General features: G+C 39.5%; 1 protein-coding gene across 1 annotated transcript; it reads right to left on the bottom strand.

Annotated features, from left to right (window-relative positions):
- Positions 1 to 1,950: 1,950 nt before the first annotated feature.
- On the bottom strand, positions 1,951 to 2,577 carry LOC104212653 (uncharacterized). Its single transcript, XM_070173033.1, has one exon. It carries the CDS (start codon positions 2,575 to 2,577, stop codon positions 1,951 to 1,953), a length of 627 nt encoding a protein of 208 aa, XP_070029134.1.
- Between the last annotated feature and the right edge of the window lie 11,175 nt (positions 2,578 to 13,752).

Genomic DNA, 13,752 nt, shown 5'->3' with positions numbered 1-13,752 from the left:
CGGTTCTTCTGGTTCTAGTTCCAAAACCTAGGGAACTGAAGAGGAACTGAAAGGTGAAGATGTCGAAGACCAAACTGATGAGGGCCAAGATATTGGGCCAAGATATTGGGCCACCGGCGGATCTACCCACTTCCCCTAAGGGCACGAACATTTATCTTCCTCCGGGTTCCAGAGATGTAGTAGTTTAGCTTTTCCTTTTTTTGTTCCAACTTTTTGTATATTTGCCACTTTGGTACATTTATTGTGAATAAAGACACATTTTCCTCAAGTATTGCATGGTTCTATCTTTCGTTTGGACATCTATGCAAGTTTTAATCTTTGTATTCTACTTTGCTTAAGTGTTCTGTGCAAGTTTTACTGTTTGCGTCTTATTGTGTAAGGCCTTGGGTGTATTTTCCACAGAAGGAATTTGGATTTTGGGCACACGTTCTTCCGAAATCAACCCTTTATTGTGAGGGTTTTTATAAGAGAGGGTTCTCTTATGTTTACGGTGCTCTTAAAGAGGACGTCTCCTGTTCATTACGACACTAGAATTCGAAGTACTTATTTAACTTTTAAATGATAAAATCAATTCATCGTTATGACTTTCAAATGATAAAATCAAAAAGACTTTACTTTATTCCTTCCATTTTAAAAAAGTAGATAAACATTCGTTATGCTAGAAATAAATTGCCATTTCTTGTGGCTAACTTGTACAACTTGCTTCTACGGGATTGGCTACACAGTCCCCAGTCCCGATGATACAACTATGTTTTCGATTTTCATTTCCCGGTCGACATGGTAGTCATTGTTGTTGAATCCTCATATTATTCCCCCTAGTGTTTGAATTCAAAGAATGCAAATTGGAACACTGAAAGTTTTGCACCTTCGAGGACCCCACTAATAAATTGCTAGACAATCTTTAGCTCGGTAAAAACTTTACTTCCCCTTAGGAATTTATGCTATCGAGAAAAAGACTATCTAACAATCCTCTAGTGGTTTGCACTTGTGAATGGTCGGGCAACCTTTGCTTGATAGCAAACTCACTTTTCTGGTGGAAGTTTTGCTATCGAGCCAAAGATTATCTAACTGCTACGGAGTGGTTCTTCGCTTGTATGCCTTGCTATTAAAGGTCTTATTGATGTTGTCGAAACTTTCTTCATAGTATGCTTTCCATTGCCGCCTCATTAAAAACCTTTCTAGAAAAACTCAATTGGGACAAAAATTGGATGAAGGGAAAAAGAGTGCAGCACATACTTTAAGTACATGTGATGTTTGTCAGAAATAATATCTCTTGAGGTGTGCCACATTCCAGTTGCATGGCAACTTTTCTCTATCCTGATTCTCCAACTCGTATGAACCCTTTTCGGTGACAGCTGAAACCCAGTAAGGGTCTTCCCAGGTTGGACCTAGCTTCCCTGCATTGAGTTCCCGAGTGTTTTGAGTTACTTTCCTTAGAACCAAGTCTCCCACTTTGAAATAACGGAGGTTGGCTCTTCGATTATAATATATTTTCATTCTTTTCTTCTGGGTTTCCATTCTTATATATACCAAGTCCCTGCGTTCATCGATTAACTCCAAGTTGACTAACATTGCCTCGTTGTTTTCCTCTTCACTTGCCTGGAAACATCTCAAGGTAGGCTCCCCTACTTCTACCGGGATTAAGGCTTCTTCTCCATACACAAGGGAAAAAAGGAGTTTCTCCTCTGCTCGATTTGGTCATTGTTCGGTACGCCCATAGAACTCCAGGCAGTTCCTCAGGCCATTTACCTTTAGTCGCTTCCAAACTCTTCTTGAGATTTTGTGTAATCGCTTTGTTCGTTGATTTCGCTTGACCATTTGCGCTCGGATGATAGGGCAAATACGTGATTCTATTGATTTTCAGATCTTCAAGGAACTTTGTGATCTTTGCACCTATAAATTGTGGCCCGTTATTGCAGGCTATCTCTTTTGGTATTCCAAACCTGCAAATTATATTCTCCCATAAGAAATCCACCACTTTACGCTCATCAATCTTTTGATAAGGACCTGCTTCAACCCACAGTGGTGCACAACTTTGGCACTTATCGCATTTTGCATGAAAGCTTTGGCATCTTGTTCCATTAGGGGCCAATAATATCTTGCCCTTACCAGTTCCAGTACTAAGGAATCAGCGCCCGAATGATTTCCACATACCCCTTCGTGGACTTCTCGCATAACATAATTAGCTTTGGATGCTACCAAGCATCGGGCCAATGGGCCTTGGAAAGATTTCCTGTATAGTTGGCCTCTTTTGAAGCTATATCGTGCTGCTTTGGCCTGCAGCGCCCTGGATGCCTTGGAGTCTTCGAGAAACTTCCCTTGCTCGAGATAGTTAATGATCTCATTCCTCCATTCCCAGCCCAAATTAGTCATATTTACCTCATAATAGCTATTTACCTCCAGGACCGAGTGCATGAGTTGTACCACCGTCTCGGAATTCGATCCTTTCATTTCCGTTGATGAACCAAGGTTAGCTAATGCATCTGCTTGTGCATTTTCTTCCCTCAGGATATGAGTAATTGACCATTCCCAAAATCGAGCAAGTAGAGCCTGGACTTTTACTACGTATTGTTGCATGCGCTGTTCTTTGGTTTTGAAGATCCCGCAGACCTGATTTACCACCAATTGGGAGTCACATTTGATTTCTATGACCTCAGAATCCAATCCTCAGGCCAATTCGAGTCATGCAATCAGAGCTTCATACTCTGCTTCATTGTTAGTTAAAGGGAATATTCTGATTGGCCTGCCTTAGGCTTTCTCCCGAAGGCGTAGTTAATATTATGCCAAGCCCGGGCCCCTTTACGTTGTAAGATCCATCTGTAAATAAGGCCCAAACTGGTGATGTCGATTCTGACACCATCACTGCTTCTTTGGTTGCTAGAGTCAACAATCTCAGACTGAAGTTGGCCACAAAGTCGGCCAAAACATGTGACTTAATCTCAGTCCTCGATTTATATACTCTGTCAAATTCACTCATTTCGACGGCCCATTTGGCCAATCTACCCAAGAGTTCGGGTATGTGGAGGATGTTCCACAGGGGAAAGGTAGTCACCACAACTATCGGGTGACATTGGAGGTAAGGCCTCAGCTTTCGAGCGGTGACTACGAGAGCTAAGGCCAGCTTCTCCAAATGCGGGTATCGAGTTTCTGCTCCTGTTAAAATTCTACTAACGTAATAAATTGGAAATTGTGTACCTTCATCCTCATGGACTAAAACGGAGCTTACCACTACCTCCAAGACTGCAAGGTTAATAATGTTTCACCTTCCTCCGGTTTTAATAGTAATGAAGGGCTTAACAAGCACCTTTTAAAATCTCTCAAAGCCTGCTGGTATTCTAGGGTCCATTTGAAGTTGTTTTTCTTTTTTGATAAGTGTGAAGAAATGGTGGCATTTCTCAAATAACCGGGAAATAAACCTGCTCTAAGCAGCCAATCTCCTTGTGAGCCTTTGAACTTCTTTATCACTTGATAGCTGGTCTGGGATGTCTTCGATGACTTTGATCTTATTGGGGTTTGCCTCAATCCTCCTTTGCGATACCATAAATCCTAGGAACTTGCCAGAGCTAACCCCAAACACGCATTTATTTGGGTTAAACAACATGTTATGCTTCCTTAGGATGTCAAAAGTTTCTTGAAAATGCTTAAGATGATCACCTGCATTCAAAGACTTAACGAGAATATCATCTATATAAACTTCCATAGTTTTCCCTATTTGTTTTTCAAACATCTTGTTTATGAGCCATTGATAAGTGGCTCCAGCGTAGAAGGGCATCACATTATAACAATATGTGCCGAAGTTCATGATGAAGAAAGTCCTTTCCTGATCCTTCGGGTTCATCTTAATTTGGTTGTACTCAGAATAAGCATTGAGGAAACTCATTAAATCATACTCGGCCGTTGGATCGATCATTTAATAGATGTTTGGAAATAGGAATGAGTCTTTTGGGCACGCCTTATTCAAGTCCTTATAATCAACACACATGCAGAATTTATTGTTCTTCTTAGGAACTACTACTACATTAGCTAGCTAGTCTGGATACTTTACCTCTCTGATTAAACCGATTTCAAGTAGGCGGGTTACCTCTTCTTTGATGAATTTATTCATGGCCTCCGCAATAGGGCGTTTCATTTGTCTTACCGGAGGAATGTTGGCATCCAAGCTTAGCTTATGTATGACCACTTCTGTTGGGATACCTATCATATCCACATGCAACCACGCAAAAAATAGGCATTATATTTAAGAAATTCAATAAATCTAGAACTCAGCTCGGGGTGCAGTCCTATCCCCAAGTGGAATTTCCTCTCCAAGAACTTTTCAAACAATACAACTTGCTCGAGCTCTTCCGCTGTGGATTTTGTTGCATCCGTCTCTTCAGGTACCTGGAAATATCTCGTCACCTGATAGGATTCAGATGCTTCTCCCTCTTGGCTAACTTCACCTGATTCAGGAGCAGGCGCCGGTTCCTGTAATTGCTATGCCGCATGCTCCTTCCCAATCCTATTGGAAACTGAAATCACATTCATCTCCCTTGCCGCCAATTGGTTGCCTCTTTTCTGTTTGATTTCGTCGGGTATTAGGAATTTCAGCAACTGATGATACGTTAACAGTATGACTCTTATATCATGAAACCCCAGTCTTCCTAGAATAATATTGTAACCCATATCAACATCCACCACTTCAAAAAGAGTCGTCTCCATCACCCCTTCAGCGTTCGTGGGTAGCAGGATCTCTCATCGGGTTGTCACATTTGCAAGGTTGAATCCAGCGAGGAGTTTTGTGTCTGGAATGATGCTTCTAGTGAGTTTGACTTGCTCCAATACCCTCTATTGTATGATATTAGCTAAACTTCCTAGATCCACTAGAACACGTTTGATTTTAAAATCTAGTACATTTAAATAAATTACCAGTGCGTTGTTGTACGGTAGCAACATCCCATATGCATCCTCCTTCGTGACAGTGATGTCGTCTTTAGCGACTTCCCTGAGTCTCTTGCTATGGGTTATTGATACCTTCGTCTATTTTTTCTATCGAGAAGGTGGACTCGTTGATCTCGTTCCCCCCAAAGATCATGTTGATCATCTGGCGCGGGGAGTCTTCTCCTGCTTTCGAGGGCTCAAAGTTATCACGGTTGAGACCATAATTGTTCTTGGCCTGGTTACTCAAGAATTATATGAGATGACCATTTTTCAGAAGTGTCGCCACCTCTTCACGCAGATGTTAGTCGTCCCCAGTCCGGTGGCCAATTATCCCGTGGTACTTGCACCACAAATTGGGATCCCTCTAGCTGGGATCAGACCACATCGGCTTCAAGAACCGTGCTTCTTTAATGTTTCTCATAGCTGATACCAACTCCACTACACTAACATTGAAATTGTATTATGATAGCCTAGGGTAGGAAAGATCCCATGTACCTGACGTTTCTTTGTCCTGCAAGGATTTGTTGTTCCGACCATGATCAGTCTTCTATCGGTAACAAACTTGTCCGTCGATTGGAAACCTTTGCCGCGTCTATCGACCCATTCATAGGGCAAAATAGGCCCCTCGAAGACCATCTATCTGTGTCGAAATCGTCTTTTGATTTTTCTTTATTCTTCTCTGGACCTTTTGTCCACGACGGGAAGCCAACCTAATCATCTTCAATCCTTATCTTAGACTCGTACTGGTTGTAGACATCTGCCCAAGTGATCACTTGGAACTCCAGCAAGCTTTCCTTCAATTTTTTTGGAAGCATCAAAACTTCTCGAATTTAGACCCTTGGTGAACGCTGAATGCTTCAGCCGCGCATTCATCCGAGATAGCTAGGAGAAACATCCTCTCTTTTTGGAATCGGGTGACGAATTCCCACAATAACTCAGACTCTCCTTCTATAATTCTGAATATGTCAGCCTTTCGGGCCTGCACCTTTCTGGACTTGGCATGGGCCTTAATAAAAGAGTCTGCGAGCATCTCAAAGGATTCTATTGAATGCTCAGGTAACAACGAATACCACGTCAAGGCCCCTTCTTGAGAGTCACTTCGAATTCTTCAGCAAAAAAGATTCAATCTCGTGGGGAGCAAAATTATTCCCCTTCACCGCCATTTTATAGGTGGTAATATGCTCCTGAGGGTCTAAAGTTCCATCATACTTCTGCACGTCGGGCATTTTTAACCATTTCGGCATTAATTCTAGTGCCGTGCATGGTTTGTGCAGCAACTGAGTATACTTCTTTGAGTCTGGTCATTTCAGCATTGGAGGTGCACTCGAGATTTAGTCCATGGGGGCATTCACTTCCCTCATAATTCAGGTGCCACGCTTGGTTTGTACGACAGCTGAGCATACTTCTTTGAGTCCGGTCCTTTCAGCACCGGTGGTGCACCTGGGATTTGGTCCATGCGAGCACTCACATCCCTTATAAACCGTAAGAGCTTGTCACGACCCAAATCGACAGGCCGCGATGGGCACCCTATACCTTATTCGACCGAGTACCAACGTAACGTATCTTCCTTATTATATCATCATATACACGTGACATACGGGACTAATAGGCCAACATAATCATTTATAAATTCAAAACATAGGCAGACAAGGCTGTATAATCTTTCATGTATACGACATATGTCTACAAGTCTCTAAGAGTACATAAATGTCATAAAGGTCGGGATAGAGTCCCGCCATACCAAATAATACACGTCGAAATCATACTAAACAAACAAGCAACACCGAAGCTAATGGAGCACACCAACATCTTCCGCTGAGCTAAGAGCCTACTTGGAGGGCTCTCGACCTGTCTATCGGGACCTGCAGGCATAAAACGCGGCGTCCCCAGGCAAAAGGAACGTCAGTACAAATAATGTACCGAGTATGTAAGGCACATAAATAAGTACATAAGAGACATGTAAGAATTATAGAAACATGACTCAACTTGTAAGTCTGAATAACTTTGTAAATTATAAATTACTTTTAGCGTCATGCATATGCGTATGAATGTCATGTCGTGCATAGGTACATATTTCATAACATCATCAGCCTCTGAGGGCATCCCATCATATCATATCGGTCACTGTGGGCAAAATCATCATCGTATACCAGCTGATCAGGTGGTGGTGTGTATGTAACGCCATAACCTTTCCCATATATATATACATATATATATATATATATATATATATATATATATATATATATACACGTATATAATGCCGTTTGAATCATATTTCAACCACTGTGGGCAACATCATCAACATATACAAGCTAATCAGGTGGTGGTGTGTATAAAACGTCGTAACCTTTTCCCATATCCCATATACATATATTTACATATATACGCATATAAAACGCCGTTTGAATCATATTTAAGCCACTGTGGGCAACATCATCAACATATATCAGCTAATCCGATGGTGGTGCGTATATAACGCCGTAACCTTTTCCCATATCCCATATACATATATTTACATATATACGCGTATATACCGCTATTTGGTCATGGGTCAATGCACATGTATAAATGAGTGAAATGCATGAAAAGTACATAATAATCTCGATATTCCTTTCGGATAAACTTTTCCAACTGCGTATTATTCTGAGACCCATGGACAGAAGATAATAATAATTCTCATGGGGAATCAAGAATATTGACACCCCTATTATTTCTATGAATAGAGTAATTTATAGAAGTTGTGTATTTGCTCGTTTCTTCAGTATAATTTGGACCATGCCAAAAGAAAGAAGGGATAACCTTAACATACCTGATCCCGGAATTATTTGAACGAATCTGCTTTGAACGTTTTTGAACTGATGAATGGATTTATTATAAGACTTGTTCCAACGTTTCTTGGTTTGAAATTATAAAAAGGAAACGTTTCTGATTTCTTTAAAACTTTGGAAGGAATACGTTTGGTTCCTGAGAATTCTGGAGAGGAGTACGTTTCTTTGTTCCTGACAATTATTGTTTTCTTTTTCAAGTTTTAAGTTATATTAGTCCTTCTTGATAAGGACATGATTCAGCAAGCTGTTCAGTATATCTTGTGAGACATACAAACAAAACAACTTAAGGAAGAAGGTCAAATAAGAAGCTGGTGACAGTTATCTTGTGAAAAAGAAAACAAGAAAAAGACGCTGTAGATGTAATTTTCAAAAGATCTCTGTGAGTAGTATCAAATAATAATATTTGTCTATGAAAATAAAATCATCTGAAAGTGAGAGCGGACTCTAATATTTGTATTTAAAACTTACAGCTTAGTAATTGTTGTATTATGGCTTTGACAATTATAACTAGAGTCACATCACATGTATTTTTTCCCCTAAACGGGTAGAGTCTCACATTAGTTTTTAACCCTAACTAAAACAACATAATGATTACTAGTTACTAAGATGAGTCATTTCTTTCCATTTATGCCTAGGTTGACACCTAGGCATAAGTGACTTATTAATCACATTCTTGACATGGTGGATGCTTGCCATGTGTTTGGGAATAATTTATTAATTATTTATTCACTTATTAGTTAATTAGGTAATGTTCTGTTATCCGGTAATTAATTAATTACCCGCATAATTTAAAAATAATCTCAACTTAATTAAATACTACTCTCTTTTAATATACCTTATACACCTTACTAGCATTGTCATGTAGTACCTTGTATGACATTAATCCATAAATATCGGGTATTTTAGCTTGTGCCGTATTTTATCCAATGCCAAACTTCGACAAAATTCGTTTTCTTCGATTTTACTTACCCTCTTACCTTCACGAATTTGCTCAGCACTTATAATCTTTATAACTCCCAAATAATCTTTTCCTTGGACTGATGTCAATTTTCTTATGACAAATTCAACGTACAATACTACTGGGTGCAACATTGTCGTAACTTATTGCTGCGAAGTGTAACATCATCGTAATATATATTACTACAGAGGGTAACATCATCGTAATATATTACTGCAGAGCATAACATCAACGTAATAATGCGGGGCATAACATTATTCCCCCTTTTGGAACATTAGTCCTCGAATGTTGACTGATGCACTTATTATTTTTATAACTTATATCTTCTGAAAATTTTAGAACTTCCCTTGCCATCTAAACGAGTGTTCTATGAATAAGTCCAAAGTCCAGGGCATTCCCCCTTAGGCCTCCTTCTCACACCACAACGTGTAGTCGGAATCCTTCCAATCTCGTAATTGTTTGCTACCTTTCATCATGCAGCCTGTATGATTTTGACCTTGTAAGGGTGCCCAATCTCTAGGCTTCATATATAGAGCGTGATAAGATGTCCCTTCGGGCATCTATGAGTATACTGAAGTTCTTCGCTCAGTACTTTGTTGAATTTACGAATATTGCTATATCTTATCGCATAAGTCCGTTTAGCCATCCGTATGAATTTACTGCCATAACTCTTACTTTAATTTATCGTTGCTGAGCTCTGCTACCAAATCCCAGCTTACTCTCGTTGCTTATTCCATATGTATAAATTTAAGTCCTTTAATGCTTCCTCATTACTGCTCATCTTTAGAATGACGGCCTAATCATATCTCATACTCATGTTTCCTTAAAACTTTGTCGCTCTATCATACTTTAGCTTGCGACTTATACATATATTTTATACTACTTACAACTTTCCTTCAACTTACTTGCACCATAGATTTCCTTATGTTATTCTGGAACATCAAGTGAGATATCACATCGTCTCCAACTTTTCTCTACTCTCTTAACTAGATCTCTCAATATTTAGAAATCATAGGCTGGAAGACATGTCGCCGACGATGCCGCTATCATTCCCGGTTGTTGGATCCCTGTGCTTATAGCCTTCTATCCAAAGTATGGACCATTCACGATCTTCTGTCTTTGAGTATCTCGTACGTTGTTTACCTTTACCTTACTTACCTTAAAATCTTGCATCATATCTTCTATCTCTTTTATGACCTCCCTTCCACCTAGGTGTAATTCACGTCCATAACTTGAAGCTCTATTATAATACTTGCAGCTCTGCTACATACACAATCCGATGGGAGCTTCGTACTGACTTCTTAGAGGCTAGTACTTCTTCTAATTGGCCTTCTTGTAGAGCCATTATAGATTATGGTTTTTGTGTTATTACTCTTGAACACCTGATATTAAGAGTGATTCTTTCATGTTCTCAAGCACAACTTCTATAATTTTTCTAGGTCCAATAATTAGACTCCTGATTTGCTTGGGTGATGTAATTTCTTTAGTTTTCTCTTTCTTCTGATCAGCCTTTACGTAGGCTTAAGCTATCTTCCGATCTGTGGCTCATGGTATCAGTTATTACCTTAGCCTTTCATGGGTATTATGGGATATCTATGATATAATCTTATAATAATTCAGTCCTTTGTCTATGCCCTAAGCTCAATTCTTTCTTTTAACTTATACGGGAGTCTTCTATGGCTATATGATTGTCAACAAATGTGCTGTCTGGATAATGCTCCAAAATCTTAAGTGTATCCATAATGTACTAACTCTGGATAATTGATTGAATAATTCTTTCGTTCCACCATAGCTTTGTTTCAACGTAAGCTGTTACTTTTCCTGGTCTTCTTGCCCCTTGTTACGTCCATACTTAGCTTATCTTAGTGCTCACACTTGCCAGAGTTTTCATACAACTCATATGATCTTGAATATTACTTTTAATTCTTACTTCCCGTTCATTAGCCACGGTCACTTTCCTTTGGAATGCTTACAATGTTGTTGCGGGATTGTTGTTACACGACCATTTCCTCTTTAGGTCGTTGTGCTTAGGTTGGAGCCTTCCTTTTTATCTCCTCAGCTAGTCTTTCGTTGTAGTACTTAGGGAGAACCCTTGACTTTCATAAAGATGTGAGCTTATTACGGACCTTTTTGATGTCCTTACTTGTCTATAATTTTCCGTAGTTGCTTACTTACATGCCCTTGTGCTTGTATGGTTGCTTTTGAATTTTTAACTGCCTTCCTAGTGGCACTTTCTTTTATCCCTGTAACACTCATACGGTACCTTTAACTACCCCGACTCTTGTTTGAATATATTTCAAGTATTATAATGATATTCTTCGAAGCTGAATTCTCCATGTTGGGTTCTACTATGTTTATCTTACACGATCTGATGACTCGTCTGTTACCTCCTATTTTGCCATCTGTTCCTAACTAATTACTAACTACTCGTTGTCTCATTCTCATACCAATATTCCTCGTAACCTTTCTTGGGTTATTTCCTTTATCATAACTTACATCTCGCATTGGCTCCTTATTATAACAGCTCGGGCAGGAACCTTCACTTCCTATCCTTGACGTCGTGCTTGCACAATATTTTTGAATCGTAGCATATTGTAAGATTTGGGTAAGTGCCATCTCATTCCTCTCTTATTTATTGCATTCTTCCTTTACCATTCCATAGTCACTAGAACCACTTAATTCTGACTTAATGCCACATCACTCCATATTCCCCCCTTTAGGGGTGTACTAAGAGTTGAAGCCACGAGGATCTACCTATAGATATTTTACCTCTTCATATTTGGTGTCGTTTCTCAACATCAATGATCCTTACTCGCCTTGCGGCAATCCTTCTGTACCAAGGACGACAAATTCCCTTACTCGCAAGGGTGACACTTAGCGTAACTGGCACATACCGTCTCTTAAGCTTAACTTTGCTCACATTGCTTGCTTTAGGGAAGTGTCTCCCTGAATGACCATTCTCTGAATTCATCACGAATCTTCTTCTGTGGTCCATTCTATTACCGCCAGAATAAAATCTGAAATTCCCATGATGCCGAGTATTTTCCAATCATTCAGTCCCTAATTCATATTTAGTTTATCTTGTTTACCAGCCTATACTAATTTCTATTACTCTGAGGATTAACTCTCTCTTCTGGTAGTCACGAACTTATTTCTCGAAATGAAGATATAACCTTATTGCCTCTACTCTTTTGTTGTCTTAAGTCCCATCACCTTTCGTCTCTTTCTTCATTTGATTATAGGTTTTGTAACACTCTACTATTTTCATCCATGTATCACACCTTATTCATAATGCTTCCTTATCTCTCTTCTCATTACTCTACTAATGTTTTTGCATATCCTTTTTTTGTGAAAACTTTAATATGACATTCTTTCGCTTTTAACTTTCCTTTGCTCCATCCAGTGGCTCTTCAAGTTGCTTAACGTTCTCGCTTTACTAGGGACGCGAGCCATACTAAGGTAATATTTATCTCTTCAAGGCTTATAGTGCATGTCTTAGTAGTACTCATATCTGGCTGCACTATTTTAGAGTGTACCATCTAAGTGTCTCATAAAGAGGTTTATTAGCACATTTGCAATATCCTTCAGAAATGTCAACTGACGCAATCAATTCATCTATCATATCTTCTTATACTACTTTTGTTAACCCCATAGGGCATATCTAGAATGGGTGCGACCAATTGTATATACCTCTGTTACTATTGAATACAACTCAAAAAGCTTATATTCCTCTGCCTCAATTATAAACGTTGTTAACCTTCATTAACTGGGTACCTCGTACCCTTTTTCACCTTGCTCCTTCTACTTGCTGAAACTTATACTTAACTTCTTAATCTCTCATTGTCTTTTACCATAAAGATGGATAGACATTCTTGCCTTAAGGCTTCTTATCAGGAAGCTTACACCTTTCAGTACACCCATGATCTGCTAAAGACCTCATATTTACTTATCGTAGACATCATACAAAAATCCAATTCCTCTGACTCAGCTCGTCCACAACTATCTCTCTTTCCAACCTTCATTCCGAAAGTAGGTATCATCTTATTACGAATAAAAATTTTGAAATTTGAATTCTGATAAGTGAGCTCTACCACACGATCTAGAGTAAGAAGAAAGAGTAACAATCCTAAATGCCCTGTAGCCTCCTGCTTATAAGTGTGGTGCACGGCACACCCATAAACAAGACTCTACTAGACATGACTTATAGACTCCCTAGGATAGAACTGCTCTGATACCACTTTTGTCACGGCCCAAATCGATGGGCCGCGATGGGCACCCGGTACCTTACTCGACCGAGTACCAACGTAACATATCTTTCTTATTACATCATCATATACGCGTGACATACGGGCCTAATAGGCCAATATAATCATTTATAAACTCAAAACATAGGCCGACAAGGCCATACAATCTTTCACGTATACGACATATGTATACAAGCCTCTGAGAGTACATATATGTCATAAAGGTCGGGAGAGAGTCCCGCCATACCAAGTAATACACGTCTAAACCATACTAACCAAACAAGAAACTCCGAAGCAAATAGAGCGCACCAACATCTTCCGCTGAGCTGATAGCCTACTTTGAGGGCTCTCGACCTGTCTATCGAGACCTGCGGGCATGAAACGCAGCGTCTCCAGGCAAAAGGGACGTCAGTACAAATAATGTACTGAGTATGTAAGGCACATAAATAAGTACATAAGAGACATGGAAGAAATATAGAGTACATGACTCAACCTGTAAGTCGGAATAACTTTGTAAATCATAAATTACTTTTAGTATCATGCATATGCGTATGAATGTCATGTCGTGCATAGGTACATGTTTCATAACATCATCAGCCTCTGAGGGCATCCCATCATATCATATCGGCCACTGTTGGCAAAATCATTATCGTATACCAGCTGATCAGGTGGTGGTGCGTATATAATGCCATAACCTTTCTCATATCTCATATACATATATATACATACATATATACGTGTATATAATGCCATTTGAATCATATTTCAGCCACTGTGGGCAACATCATTAACATATACCAGC

Source organism: Nicotiana sylvestris, chromosome 4 (genome assembly GCF_000393655.2).
Source record: "Nicotiana sylvestris chromosome 4, ASM39365v2, whole genome shotgun sequence".
Taxonomy (NCBI): Eukaryota; Viridiplantae; Streptophyta; class Magnoliopsida; order Solanales; family Solanaceae; genus Nicotiana; species Nicotiana sylvestris.
The sequence above is the reverse complement of the archived record's forward strand: the minus strand, read 5'-3'. Positions and strand labels throughout refer to the sequence as shown.